Source organism: Nuphar pumila, chromosome 4 (assembly GCF_984573655.1).
Source record: "Nuphar pumila chromosome 4, dmNupPumi1.hap1.1, whole genome shotgun sequence".
Lineage (NCBI taxonomy): Eukaryota > Viridiplantae > Streptophyta > Magnoliopsida > Nymphaeales > Nymphaeaceae > Nuphar > Nuphar pumila.
This window is the reverse complement of record NC_143252.1, coordinates 17,492,208-17,507,379: the sequence shown is the minus strand read 5'-3', so window position 1 is coordinate 17,507,379 and position 15,172 is coordinate 17,492,208. Positions and strand designations below refer to the sequence as shown.

The 15,172-nt window shown below is 36.9% G+C and overlaps 1 protein-coding gene across 6 annotated transcripts; it reads left to right on the top strand.

Moving 5' to 3' along the window:
* The first annotated feature begins 1,981 nt into the window (after nt 1–1,981).
* LOC149839537 (YTH domain-containing protein ECT4-like) lies at nt 1,982–12,205 on the top strand. 6 transcript variants are annotated; one of them, XM_090004165.1, is made up of 8 exons: nt 1,982–2,180; nt 3,931–3,996; nt 4,110–4,257; nt 4,348–4,421; nt 4,646–5,176; nt 5,345–5,902; nt 5,991–6,203; nt 11,265–12,205. In XM_090004165.1, the coding sequence occupies exons 2-8, from the start codon at nt 3,949–3,951 to the stop codon at nt 11,829–11,831; spliced, it is 2,139 nt and encodes a 712-aa protein (XP_089860291.1). In that variant the 5' UTR covers nt 1,982–2,180; nt 3,931–3,948; the 3' UTR covers nt 11,832–12,205. The 6 variants fall into 6 exon arrangements, with proteins under 6 accessions (XP_089860291.1, XP_089860294.1, XP_089860292.1 ...); XM_090004168.1 differs by having other exon boundaries at nt 2,080–2,180; nt 4,104–4,257; XM_090004166.1 differs by having other exon boundaries at nt 2,081–2,180; nt 3,801–3,996.
* The last annotated feature ends 2,967 nt before the right edge of the window (nt 12,206–15,172 follow it).

The following is a 15,172-nucleotide window of genomic DNA, read 5'->3' as shown; positions in this document are numbered from 1 at the left end:
AAACAATTACTGCTGACAATCACAATCACAATCACAACTACTTGTATTTTTTCATATTTCACTAACCATGAGAAAGTATTGTGATTGTGAATCACAGGGCGTTGCAAACATGCCTTGCAAATCAGACCACCAACAGTATAAAATAGTGAGAAAAATAAACCAGTCAGTGTCTGGTTAACTGCAAAATATATCGTAATTTTTTCCATCACAAAATAGTGAGAAAAAACAACATATATGTGGTTACGTCCATGGGAATGCTAGGAATCATATTGGATTAATATGTCAGAAAAAGGGATTGTAAAGAATGCATCAAAGATCAAGTCCTTGGTTCAAATCTAGGAAGGTGTATTTCACTATAAGGGGGGCTCCATGCCTCAATCTGCGGTAAACGAATCGGACCCCCCTCCCCTCCAGCCGGAAACGCTTCCGCTGAAAGTGGGGGTCTATCATTGATTTTAAGGCTTCTTTTCCACGAGGAAAGGGAGTCCCACGTTTGCGTTGCCGCGGTGGGCCTCATGAAAATGTATCGAAAGTTGTAAGGGATTCTAGAAAAGCCTTAGCTTTTCATGGAACGCAAACGCGTCCTAAATGTTCTCATACTCAAAAAGATTTAGGAGGCGTTTGATGCTCTGAACAACTTGTGGAGGATGAGTTTGTGCCAAACAAAATGTTGGACCCCTTGAGGTTTGACAATTTGTCCTGCCAAAATGGGACACAAGTAATACTTGCATCCCGTTTTTGTGACACAAAAGTTTGGCATTTGGTGCCGATCGTGAGACCCATGTAGGACGGGACAAATTGATCCCCGGGTTACAATTGCGTCGCGGCAATCAAGTGTCAAAGACTAGTTCAAAAGAATCACAAACACAAAGAGATTGTACGTTGAGTCTTCTTCTACTAAAATAAGGTATCATGCTTTTTCTCTTCAGTACAACTATGAATTACAGGGTACTTTCTCTTACAAAGCTCCTCTCTCAAAAAAGGGATTGTGAATCTGTGATTGGTGGGTTCTTTTGCAAAACAATAGATAGACATATTTGAGTGATTACAAAATGTTGTCTAACTTGTCATCTACTTGCAAAAGCTGGCTAACATTTCAGTTATTTCATTTAGTTGCTTACTTTTGATATATATATATATATATATATATATATATAGAGAGAGAGAGAGAGAGAGAGAGAGAGAGAGAGATGGTCTACCCACCCGTCCTCTCATTCAAAATTCTTTATGTAGATATGTTTTATGGAAAATCTGACCATGGATGTGAACCTATAAATGGACTCTTAGATAAAACTGTTTTGATGTGTAGATTAGATTTTATCTTTCTATATCTATGGTGTAGTTTGGGTAATTTCGAGCATCGATGGCCACATTTGCCTTTAAACATGTTGAAAAAACAAAAAAAAACAAAAAATCGTATGGCGACTGCATGTTGGTAATATGATGATCCAGTTTTGGATGTAAATGGTTGGAGTTCAGGTTGGATGCGCATTCAAATCCATTTAGTCCGCGAATCTGATTCATAGTCAGATCCAGACTCGCATCAAGTTTTGCATTCCATCATCACAATCCAAATAAAATCCATATTTGAATACATGTAAATATCATATTTTAAGCAACTCGGATCTGGATTCAGTTTTAGCTGATATTCATCCGTCTCGGAACCTGAATTCAGGTCCGCTTATGCTGGATCAGATTAGGAGTAGATTCAACCTGAGCCCGACCCGTGGCCTTTGGCTTTGTATGTCAATATGTTGCACGGATACTTCAAATTCATACTCGTGTCGTGTCCTATTATATACTGTTTTTTTATTTTAAAGTTATTCAAAAAAATAACGTGTCATTTCCGTGTCTTTGTGACTTGGGTACTACCATGCAGGTACCGTGGCACCATTGAAATACCCTTTCCCCTGAGGGGGGCCTACCTGGGAATGGGAATACCATAAATACAAAGCGACCCAAAGTAAACAGTACCACGCTACCTATTCCCTTTAGGATTTAGCCCACCCTCCCCTCTCCCCCACCCCCATCCCTCCCTCTTTATTCCTTTCCTCCCCCTTTTCTTTTTTCTAGGGTTAGGGTTCACTGCAGCACAAAGATGCTCCCTGGAGCTGTCCCTTTTCTGGGACGGTTGATCCAAATTTGTACCCTGTACGAGCCATGAATTAGGCGTCCATCAGGTAAAAATGTCTCCCCCTTTTCTTCGTTTCTTAGTCGCCTTTCCGGTTTCCCCTTCTGTTCTTGCTATTATTTGGCATGCGGGAGAGATTTTCCATGATGGGTTTCGTGTTTTCGCTGAATTGGATTCTGTTGGTTTCCGTTTCGACTTAGTTTTTCGTCTGCATCAGGTCTTTTATTGGATTTTCGATTTTCGTTGTGTGGTTGGTTGTAGTTTTTTCTTGATTAATTTCATTTTCATTTAATGGTTTTTTCCTTACGATTCTCATTTGTTGAAATCGTTAGTATTTTAATCGTGGGCATCTCGTGCAAAAATGCTGGAGATTGTTTCAAATATTTCGGGTTTAATGGATTTTTAATTATTGGTAAATTTCATGGGAAATGAACTGTGCTGAAATTGATGTTGTATGAATTATGAGGTTTTATAGATATTGGGGTTTAAGTATTTCATCTTTATTAGATTTGGTGATTTTTAGCAATGAGGAAATGTGTTGGATGGTCATGTGCTTCTTTTCCTTATTGCTTGTTCACCTTGGTTGGTCATGTGCTTCTTTTCCTTATTGGTTGTTCACCTTGGTTGTGATTTTAATTTTTCTTATGGTAATGACTAAAGCCTTTTTTAAATAGGCTCAGTCTGACTGAAACTTAATTGGGCAATTTTGTTGTGTGAGTATTGGAATACCAGTTATTGGGAACTCTGTTTGCCATAATTCATGATTTTTTGTTTAATTGCTGGTGGGCCAAGAAGTATCATTTTAATTAAAATCATTTAACTGGAGAATCCTTTTTGTGCACAGTTTTTCTGTGTTTTAATCTTTTCTTTTCAATGAATAATCTATTATATTATTTTTTGACTCGACATTTCAAAGTGTGAAGGTTTTGCTTTGCTTGATTTCCGCCCAAGTTAGATGGTAATTCTTCTGCATCTTTTTCATTAGAAGTGAGGAGTCCTCTTACATTGTGTGTGAAGGGCTGCAACTAAGCCTGCATTCTTGAGGCTTAGCTAAAACAAACTTTCGTGGAGCATGGGCTTGGCTAGCCCAAGCTCAAGCTGGGTAAAGAATTGCTACTACTACTACAGCCACTCCTACTACAACTGCCACTACTGCTACTGCCATTTCTATCACTACCATGTTTTACTCCAAAGTTAGATAATAGGTAAAAGTGCATAGAAATATCCAGACATGCAACCAGTTTAACAGAGAAAAGCTTTGCAAGGTATAATCCTAGTGATTCATATGAAAAATGAGTCAAGCAGTCATATACATATAAATTTCTATGTACACATTTATGAGCTCAAGCTTGAACAATGCTTTGCCTTCACGTTAGGTTGTCTTCAGATAGTCTTAAGTGAAGCTTGAGCTTGGGTTTCTCAAGTTTGCACTGAGTAGAACTCCATTAGATTTTCTTTTAACAGTAAAGTTAGAGAACATTTTGCGGTGCATATCGATATTCAGGCATAAAACCTGCTGGATTACTGAGTTGGAACACTGGGCTTGTTTCAGCTAAACTACTAACCGATTTTGAACACTGCTCTTCGGATCAAGTTGTGCCCAAAGTTGTCTATAGTTAAAATGAGCCCTTAGACAAACCTGAGACTGACTGCTCAGCTCATTATGCAGTTCTACATGCGAAGGTCTTTTTCTCCTTGGATGTGTGAAGCCCTTTGCTATGCAGAATCTCTTACAATTGTTAGGTGATAGAATTTTCCCTTGCATTTTATGCCTTCCATAATTTTCCATTTTTGTTTAGTAGTGGTAGTGCTTTGATATGGAAAGACATGATGGCTTTGTAGCTAAAAGAGCGGAAGCCTATTTGGTAAGAACTAAGAACTTATCATCTGAGATTTTCTCTTTATCATTTTTATCAATCTTTTATTGCTATTTTCCTAAGTGCAATGACTTATGTCATCCCTTCTCCTTAAGAAACAGGGTGCTGAGTTGAATCCACCTGGTGGCACAGTTTCTGCAACTCCATTAGAAATGAATGCTATGGATAATGAAGCAGCACCTGCAGTCATAGTAGATCAGGGACTTTACTACCCTGCCACTAATAGCTATTATGGGTATTACGGTACAGGTAACACCCTTTCTTGTGGTTCTTGTCAAAGGAAATTCTTTCCAGGTGTTTTCCTTCAATTATACTTTTTTTATATTCATTCTCCATTAGGTATCGAAGCTGCTGGAGATTGGGAGAACCACACTAGGGTTTTAGGATTGGATGGCCCAGATCTCCAATACTCTGTAAGCTTTGTCAATGTTGTATTTTGTATTGTGTTCATGCCCTCGCCTTTGTCAAATATTTAGAACTATTGTCAACAATTTATGTTGTTGCATGGGATTCACATAGGCCTATGATCATTCTTAACTCAGAGATTGTGCAGGCCTCCTTTCTTGATTCTTGTGGTTTTTTTTTTTTTTGGTTTTTCACTTCACTGAATCTAATGTTTTGTATTTTCTTTTTGCAGACTTTGCAAGCTGAAAGTTTGCCTTACGTATATTATCCGCCTAATTATGGATATGCACAATCTACTTACAACCCGTTCAACCCCTACATACCTGGAGCTGTCATTGGCGTGGATGGCCAGTTTGTAGGATCTCAACCATATTACAGTGGTCCACCTTACCAACATACAGTTTCTTCTCCCAGTTATTTCCCAGTAGTCGTGCAGCCTAGGCCCGACACTCCCACTAGTAGTTTACTGGATGCTTCACTACCTAATGTTCCTATCTCAAGTGCTAGTAGACTAGATGGTGTGGGTGCAACATTCCTAGCATCTTCTTCTTCTATGGGCACAGTAACTATCCCTCATGGCCTTTCTACCGAATCTTTGCTGGCTGGAAGGAAAAAGCAGAACAAGAATGCTCAGAATCTTCAATCCACGGATGTGAAATCTGGAGTCTCTGATGTAACTGAGGGTGCTGCCAAGAAGCCTGCATCACCAAATACACCGTCTTCTATGGGTATTCCTCGCTTAAGTGCTACTCAGGTTTCCCAGGTGAGTCCAACTTGATTTCCCATGGGTGTGTGTGCATGTGTGGCTTGCCTGCATGCTCAAGTGCTGAGCAAGCATGGTGGCGTTCATGGGCATGCATGTATTTTCTCCCTCATAGATTGGTTGTGTTGAGTCTGCTGACAAATTGTTTCTACCAATTTCATTTGCTAGAGCTCAAGTGTTCCTGCATCTATTCAAGCAAAAGAGTACTTTCCTCTAAGGAGAATGTCACCAGTTCAGAGTTCTGTCAAGTTTACGACTGCAGCTATTAATGAAGTGACTGATGTTGGATCAAGTGGTCATGGGTGGCCTGTGATTGATAAGTCTAACATAAGATTGCATTTTGGCGGAGTCATGGGCAGTGTGAATGGAAGCCCACATGTCTCAAGTGAACAAAACAGGGGCCCTAGAACAAACATGATTAAAACTCAGTGGACATCTCCCCTTTCTTTAAAATCATATTTGACTCGGGCAGTTGGTAGTGACATGCAGGAGAACATTTTGATTTATGCTGATCAGTACAATAGAGATGACTTTCCTGTTAGTTATCCTGATGCAAAATTCTTCGTAATAAAGTCTTATAGTGAGGATGATGTGCACAAAAGCATTAAGTACAATGTATGGTCAAGCACCCCCAATGGAAACAAACGATTGGAGGCTGCTTATGAAGATGCACAAAGAAGGTCGGGAGGGAAGCAGAGGACATGTCCCATGTTTCTATTCTTTTCTGTGAGTTGTCCAACCTCTCTATTATGAGATATCTTTTTCAATCTTGTTTTGTTTCTGTCTCATTCATCTATTAGCTCCTTCTATGCAGGTTAATGCTAGTGGTCAGTTCTGTGGTGTTGCCGAAATGATTGGCCCTGTTGACTTCCACAAGGACATGGATTTTTGGCTGCAAGATAAATGGAGTGGTAGCTTTCCATTAAAGTGGCACCTGATAAAGGATGTTCCCAACCCTAATTTCCGACACATAATATTAGAGAACAATGAAAACAAGCCAGTGACTAATAGCAGAGACACACAGGAGGTTGGTGGCTCTGATCGTTTGATTGTTGAGCTAATTTCCTCTTTGAGTAATCTTTTTTTTCCTTTTAAAGCTTTTTGTTATAATTCAGATATGTGTGACTCCAGTTTGATGTTGAATACTTCTGCATTTCTTTGTCACTTTGGATGATGGGAACCCCTAAGAAACTGCAGGAGGTTGGCTTTTGCTGGAAGTAGGTGGTGATTTTCTGGAAGTCTGGAGATTCTTGTGACCTAATATAAAGCCCCTGCTTATATTAAATATATCGATTTATAGATTGTGAATCTTAGGATTAATGATTAAGAATAGTTTTGATGTGCAATGAGGATGACTAGCAAACTTACTAGTTTATGTTTTGAAATATCTCATCCCTGAAATAGCCATTTTTTCATTTCTTTAGTTGAAACACAGAATATTATGCTACTGATACCACCTAACTAGTTACTTTTTATGCGTGGATCTAAATATTTTGCCATTACTTGTCTGTAAAAGAAATTGATGTTAGACTATTATAGCAATGGAAATGTTTATGCTCCAAGAACAAACACCTCTGATCAATGATGCAATGCTACCATACTATATAGATAGCTCTATTTTTGTGATATTGAAATACTAAAGTACAGTAAATTGACTATTGAGAATTCAAAATAAAAGTAGCATCTGATATGGTGATATTATCATAAATATATTTTTAATTTCATTTCCAAAACATTAAATTTGTTCACATTTTTATTTTTAGAAAATCTCCAAGAATTTTCTTTGAAACCTCTTATTTTTTCAATTTCTTGAGGAAAGCCCTCACCAAGATTATTCTGATAATGATATGTATGAATATTATTACTTTGTACCAAAAGCTATCGGTAAGACAGAGGATTCAAGCATTTTCTTGAATAATTGGGAATAAAGTGTATGCGGGAGGCTTTGAGCTCATAATGAAACCCCAGGGCTCAACCCTAGATAGGCAGTGCAATATACAAAGCTAGATTGTGATGAACTTTTTGCTGGAATAGGCTCTAGTTTTGATAGAGAATATTGATAGTAGATAGGGTAAAAATGTATATTCACTTGTTTTTTAATGTTATACAATCCAAGGTTATCAATTCCCAGCAAGAATTATTCCTCAACCGAGAATAGCCAGATGGAGATGTAAATTCTTGTTCATACATAGGCTTCCTTGATAAGTTATCTAACACGGACTCTTCTAACAGGGCACCGCACGCGCATCACACCCGCACCCAGGCGGGTGTGACACTTGGACACAGCTTCCTTTGTGTTAGGTGAAGTCAACCACACTGAGGCCCATTTCTATCCAAAAGTAGATTCAGTTAACCGTAATCAAGTCCTTTTTTATCTATATATATATACCCTCCACGCACCTTCGCACCCAAGTGTTTTTAAAGTGCATCCTCACCCTCACCCTCACCCTCACCCGCACCCACACCTATGTGATATAGTTTATTAGAAAGTGCTTACTGGTGCAAATCAATGTCACCGTAAGTATGCAGATTCCTCATTTCCTTCTGGAATAAGTCTTAGGACTGTTCAATTATTATGTCACTGACCTGAGTAAAAGGACTCGATCTACACAACCCAAGTAAAAGGACTCTCTCCACATAGGCACATCACTTATCACTTGCCAGAAAGAAGGGGGGAGATGAGATGAGATATTGTCGACTGCAGTATGGTTCAATGCAACTCTTGCTTTATTCATTTAATATTACTATAAGTTTACAAGGATGACAAAAATGCCATCCTTGCACTACAAGTCTAACATGTTAATGCCACTTGGTCAACCCCTTCATTCATGGGAAACCCTATACGTTTACAACATGATAGATGTTAAGCCATTTCTACCCATGAATTATGAAATGTACTTCCATAATTTTGAAGTGGCAAGCTCTACTAATTCCAATCAATTATTCAAAGTTACAGGGAAAAGGAGAAAAAAAAAGGCTTGAAGTTGTTTTGTTTTAAGTTCTTGAGTAATTTAGTTGATAAGCATATTTTAGTCTTAATTTTGTACCACTGATAGTGACTTGTTTTTATCCATTAGTTGATAAATTAAATACCATGCAATAGTTGATAATTTATCCATCTTGATGTACAACGCATAATCTATTTCTTTACTTTTTATCCTTTTTTTCCCCTCAAATGTCTTTGTTTCCTTTTTTTATTGTTTTCTTTCAAGTTTCTATTTTTGACATTTTGCGAAGAATTTCTTTGAGATCTCTTAAGAAATTCATATTTGAGGAATTGTGGTTGTCACTAGTTTTCTTTTTTAACTTTGTCTATATTGTGCATAGGTATATCATATTTACAAGTATGTTCATCTTTTGTCATATGTTGTGTCTATTATGAGCTTGGCTGAATCTGGAAAGGGTTAAATTAGCGGCCTCTGCCCTTTATGGTATTTAATATTACAATTATCTCTCCTGATGGAGCATACAAGGGGACACTTGTTAGATGACAGGGATTGCTTATATGTGGGCAAACACTTTTCTATATACATCTTTTAATAGGATGTGTTATTTAGGATTTTCATTCCCTTTTCAAATTGTTGCACATATGGGATTCCTGCTACTTTGTTCCTCCTTTTGTTCCTGTATGCTATGGCTTCAAATGTCAATTCAAGTTGGCTGCTTTGGTTTCTTTGATGACTAAAGCATCCTTGAATGGTATTGAAATCGAAGTTGTCTGTGGCTTTCTGCAAACAAAAGCAGTGAATTGACATTGTTAGAGGGTATGCGATCAGGAAGTTATTGGGATTCAACATGATTTTAGACTGTTTGTTTTGGACAGTGGTTTCAATTAATTGTGAGAGTGTTTTTTAGGATCAAGAATAGGACAAAGGGACATTTTCTAGGTGGACTGGGGATGGGGAACCCTTCATTGAAAAATTGGAAAGGATGGATCCAGCCCTCTGGTTTTGTTGTCTCTTCATGTAATGTGAAGATAGTGTACATGAGAAAATCAGACGGATTAAGCATGCTTTCACTTAATAAATTACAAAAATATGAATTAAAATGCAGAACTCTCAAAATCTAAATCATGCATGAGAAAAAAATAGATTTTGCATGCATTTACTAAATAAATTACAAAATTAGCAATTAAAATAAAAACCCCTAAAATCTAAGTCATACTTTTAAAAAAATTGAATTTAGCACGCATTCACTAAATACCTTTGGTGAGGCAGTGGTGGCAAATGGTCAGACAACACACCAGAAAGCGAGACAAAGAGAGCGCCGGTCGGTGAACACAAAGAGAGAGAGGGAGAGAGCACCGGCCGATAGATGTGGCCAGCTTGTGAACAGAGAGAGGGAGAAAGAGGAAAGAGAAAGAGGGAGAGAGTGTCGGGCTAGTGAACAGAGAGAGAGAGAGAGAGAGAGAGAACGTCGACCGGCAGTGGTGGTCACCGACGAACATCGAGAGCCCGTGCAGAACACGATTTTTTATTTAAATTTGTGTCTTTTTGTTGGCACACTTTTATTTATACGACAAAATGGTGTAAGCAAAATAGCGCCAGTGAAAGAGGAAGAGCCTGCCAAAGAAAATAAATGAATTTTTTTAAATGCCAAATTACTGGTGCACTTTTTATGTGCGCCAGAAAAAAATCTTTTTGGCCCACTTTGTTGCACCAGAAAAAATTCTGACGCACTTTTTATGTGTGCCATAAAAAGTTTGTTAGATTGATGTAGTACTATTTACACCAATATAACTCACTTTTTCAGTGGCACTAAGTAAAATAGCACATGTGAAAATGCTCTTTCACTGGTGTGCCAGGGGGGACACACCAGTAAAAGAGGTTTTTCTTGTAGTGCATACAAGCTCACATTGCATATGCCAATAATAAGACTTTCATAGAGGCCACTAGTTCTAGTTCCATGACCTACACCACCTTGGGCTCCATGCATGTGCACTCTCTATATATTGTCAGAGCCTTTCTAAACATTTCTCTCAAAAGAATGAGCTTTTTGCTGATTTTTTAAAAATTAAATGAGGGTTCACTATCTATGGTTGAAACTTGAAAAATACATCCGGTTGCTTTACTTAACATCAGGTGATGTGATGGATTAATGAAGTAATTAAGGTTATCATTAAAGATGGAATCACATTTGTAACCAAACTTCTATGAATTATGTGTAACGAAGAAATATGGCTCACAAATTTTGATAAATCCTAGCTGTAAGATGTCAGATTTTGGAAGAATATACAGTTGCATGACCTATCTTAGAGTTGGCCTGCTAATTGGAGCCCTTAGCAGCTGGGTTGCTCACTAGTGTCATTATGAACCTCCTCTTTTTTTATTTTTAGAGAACTTTTAGTAGTTTTTTTTTTAAAGCTTAGTAATGGGAGGGGAGAGGCATTTACACACGCAAACAGAGTTGGGGAAACCTTGAACAGATCAGATAAAGTTATGAACAGTGCATCCTGTGGAGAGGAGTCTGGACTCTGGAATCACTGTTCTGGTTCATATGGATGTTTGATGAAGATATCTGGTCCTCCCCAACCAATGTTCCCAGATTCACACACATCCAGGTTGTCATCCTTTGCAGCCTTGCAGGTTTTGGTTTTCTGGCTGCCATATGCACTTCTGTGATGGTGGGAACAGACTTGACTAACTAGGGGACTTCCAAAACCTGAATTTTTTAACCTATGTAACTCTCTACCTGCATATTTGATGAGATTTCATTGGATGAATTTAGGATTTCTAGCAGCAGGAATGACAGTGCAATGGCTTGCCTTCATTGAATAGCTTGTGGAGGAGTGTTCTTTCTTCCTTAATGGGGGGTTCGGTGTGATTCACAGTTATTTGGTTCTGTGATGTCTCAACCGAGCCACCAGTTCCGTTCCCTCTACTGTTTTAAAAAAGATGACAAAATTGATGTTGATATTTTCTTTACATGCTTTTCTTTGTACTGGATTCATACTTAAATTTTGTCACAATAAAGAGGTTCTTAATTTCAAGATTAAATACAAAATGGATTGTCGTGCATGTCTTATAATTGCCTCAAGGGGCTTAAATTCTTGCTGTTTTTGACTGATTGCTAACTGTTTATGCTACAGGTAAAATATGCCCAAGGTATTGAGATGCTGAAAATTTTCAAGAGTTATGCATTGAAGACATCTATTTTGGATGATTTCATCTACTATGAGGAGCGGCAGAAAGCTTTATTTGATAAGAAAACCAGGCATCTTAATCAGGGTTATCAGGATTTGTATTTCTTGCCATCACCAGCGGCCAGCCAAAAACCGACAGACACTGTTGATCAGCAAACTGAAGTGCAAGATTTTCAGAAAGGCGATAATATTTCATCAAGTGCCAAAAAAGACTCTGAGAGTATTGCTGTGGAGGATGGGAAAAATGTGTCTTCAGTTATGAAGATCGGCTCCCTTGCAATTGAATCAAAGGAAAATAACGATAGTAACTTGACCGCTGGTTTTGTTAATGTGGGTACAATGCCAATCAAGGTTAATAGGTTTACTTCTGCTTCTTTCTCTTCTGTTGTGAAAGATAATGGATCTGATGACACATCCGGTATATTAACTGTTGGGACTATCTCAATTGATCCCAAAGCTCTAAAACTTGGAAAACAGGGTAGTTTCACAACTGGAGATCTCCCTAGACGCTGAAAATGAGTTGCAAATTCTGCATGCACCATCTCCTGCTTGTCATAAAGTGGTAGTTTTATATCATGGGGATGAAATGCACGGTTTTTACATCAGAATTGCAGTGATCTACCTCCGATCTTAAATGTGAGAGCGTTCTCCAATTGTATCCCTCTTTGTGACTAAGATATGTCGATCAGTTGAATTGCATCTTTCTGATTTTATCTTCAGCTTTCCACGATGGAAAGGATCAATGAATAGTGATTGTTTGCGCCTAGCCTGTCTGGTTATCTGGGGCCTGAAGATTTTTATGTTTTGATTCTTTTGTTGGGGCTAATATGAAAGATCCCTGGCTGTAAGATTTTTCTTCCTCAATACAAGTATAGTATGAAGCAGAGAATTTCAGTTGCAATAATTGTCCTCTCTTTTGCTATTCATTTTGTTTCTGTGGATGGATCTGACCAGTGTTACATCTTCTTTGAGTAAACCAATTCTTTTTGCAAGAGACTTTCACTTGGTATTGTACTTTGAGGAGAAGATTGGTGTCCTACCACATTCTACTGTGCCCCGGCCCCGGAGACACGGTCGAAGTATGCCTGCCCTGTGTGCTTCTTTCACAACATGCTCAGGTCATGGGTGTCTCCCTATGGTCTTCTTGAGAAGGAATCGAGCCAAAATGGCTATACAGGACAAGAAATTGATGTGTTCCCATTATGCTCTTCTCTCTTCCTTTTCCCTAATCTCTTCCTTCTCCTTAACAGGTGAGATGGTGCTGATGAATTGTGTACTGGGCTACTAGCACTCGTTGAAGCATTTGATTCTGGTTAATGGATCATTATGTCAGAGTGAGATCACAAATACTAAACTAAAAATGACTACTACATGGCCAATTTGACGTGATTTCTTGAAAACCTTACAATTTTTTATATTCTTTTGATATCTAAAATTATAAATATTTGATATTGTTAGGATGCTTTTACCCTTCACAATTATGAATGTATAATTTTTGTGATAAAATTGTATTGCCTGTCAAATATGTTCAATACCCACTTAAATTCAAAATCACATATTTTTTATGTGAATTTAGACTTCACAAGCTCGCATAAATTTATTTGTGAAATCAAATTACTAAAATTACAAATATCACTCTTTTGCATATAATAAATATTTGCGCAAAAAAATATTTATGAAACATCTCTCCCAAGTAACATATTTTGTATATATAGTGTGGAACTCTACTTAAAAGGAACCAATAAAAATGCAAATATGTTAAGTATTTGTTATATTTTTATTATATGTAATTTTCTTTAATAATTGTTATTTTATTGAATTATATATATAGTTGTCTCCAAAAATATTATCTTTAAGAAATTTGCAGTTTTGATGTCTCATAAAATGGTATATGTGACATACTTATTGAGCCATTCATTATAGTTATTATTTAAACTTAAATAATTAAGAAGTATGGATAGATATTGAGGATGATGATGTAGAATCAAAGTTATTTAGTGGTGATGTTTATTTGAAATTATGCAAAGTTAATGAATGATTAGTTAAACAAATGGTTGATCAATGAAAGGGTTTGAATCCTATGGATAATGTGCATCTATCTCTGGCATTATCTATTGATCAGAGTTTTTTGTCGATTATTCAACTGTTTCAAATAGTGGACGATATTGATGTTGTATATGATCGACAGATCACTGCAAAGGATGTGAAACCACATGGGTAAACTCATGCTAGTGATCTTCATCGCAGTAATCTGAATGACATGCAGTCTTTTCAGGCATATAATAATGTTAGGTACAAGTGTAATTTTGATATAATTTATGGTTGAGATATAGATTATGATGAATGTGATATTTTGATGATTAATCTTTAATGTTGGAAATGCAAGAATGATGCATGCATAGAAGCAAATGAAGTGATAGATACAATGGATTTTGAGGTAGTTGGTGAAATTGAATAGTCAATTAGTGATAGCAGCAATCATGTTAACAATGCATAATCAAATGATATTGATGATGATGAGTATACCATGTCGATAGGAGATGGTGAAAGCGATGAAAGTGATGCACCAATAACATTGGAGAATGTAAATTTTTGGTTCTTGTTCAATGGGTTTTCATACAATAAAGGCCAATTGAAAATCATTGATGCAGAAACATCATATTTGTATGAGCAATTGCAAAAGGCTTAATGATTGTGAATAATTGCAATGGCTATCAACACACTCAAACAATCGAGAAATTGTTTTGGGCAAAAGGTTTAATGATCTTCAAAACTACCACAAGTTTTTGAAAGATTATGTGATCAGAAATAACTATAAAACAAAAATCTTAAATAGTTGCAATAACAGAGTCACTGTCATATGCATGAGGAAGAACACTTATATGGCAGTTATATTGTTGTAATAACAGAGTCATTGTCTTATGTAGCTCGAGCAACCACGAAATGACTGCAATTATTTTCTTGACAAAGTTAAGGAATAAAGCACAAACACATATAATTATATTACCACTAACGTGGATCTAAAACATTAAGCTAAGTGTCACTTTCAAGCGAAAAGATATAGTTGCTTGACATCTAATATAGCAGAAAGTTTCAATTCATTGATTCTCGTTATACGTGACAAACTCTTAATTCTATGTATTAAAAAATTGTCTCATGCTGATGAAAGTTTTTAGGAAAAAAATATCATGAGACAACATATGACAGATAATGTGGTGTCGAAGGTCAAAGAAAAGCTAGAGGAACTGGAGAAAAAGACACAACAAATATGTGTACAAGTAGTGCATTGCCTTCGACAATGGTATGAAACTCGTGATCAATCTCACAGTTACAATATTCATCTTGAGAGGCAGTTGTGCTCTTGTAAAGAGTGACATGTTATTCTTTGCTAACATGTAATGCATGCATTTTGTATGAGGGTAACCTACCTAAGGATTACTGTGATAAGTGATTCAAAGATGAATCGTATCAAGCTGCATATAATCAATATTTGTTATTCCTAATGATGGATAATATCCCAAACATTACTCCACCTACTCTTATAGTTGTTTATCCACCAAAAGTGGCCTGCAAAGCAAGGTGGCCTAAGGTTAAGAGACGGAGAACAAAACATGAAGATGTGTCATACTAGTGCAGTGTATATGGTGAAGTTGGCCACAACAGGTGATACCACGAATAACAATATGTATATATATCCAGTGTTGTTTAATGAACTGCTTATTTGTGTGCATATCCAGTGGTTTTTAATTAATTGTTTCTTTGTGTGTGTATCCAGTATTTTTTAATTGATTGCTTTTTTACGTGTATATCCAATGTTTTTTAATTAGTTGCTTCTTTATGTGTATATTTAGTAT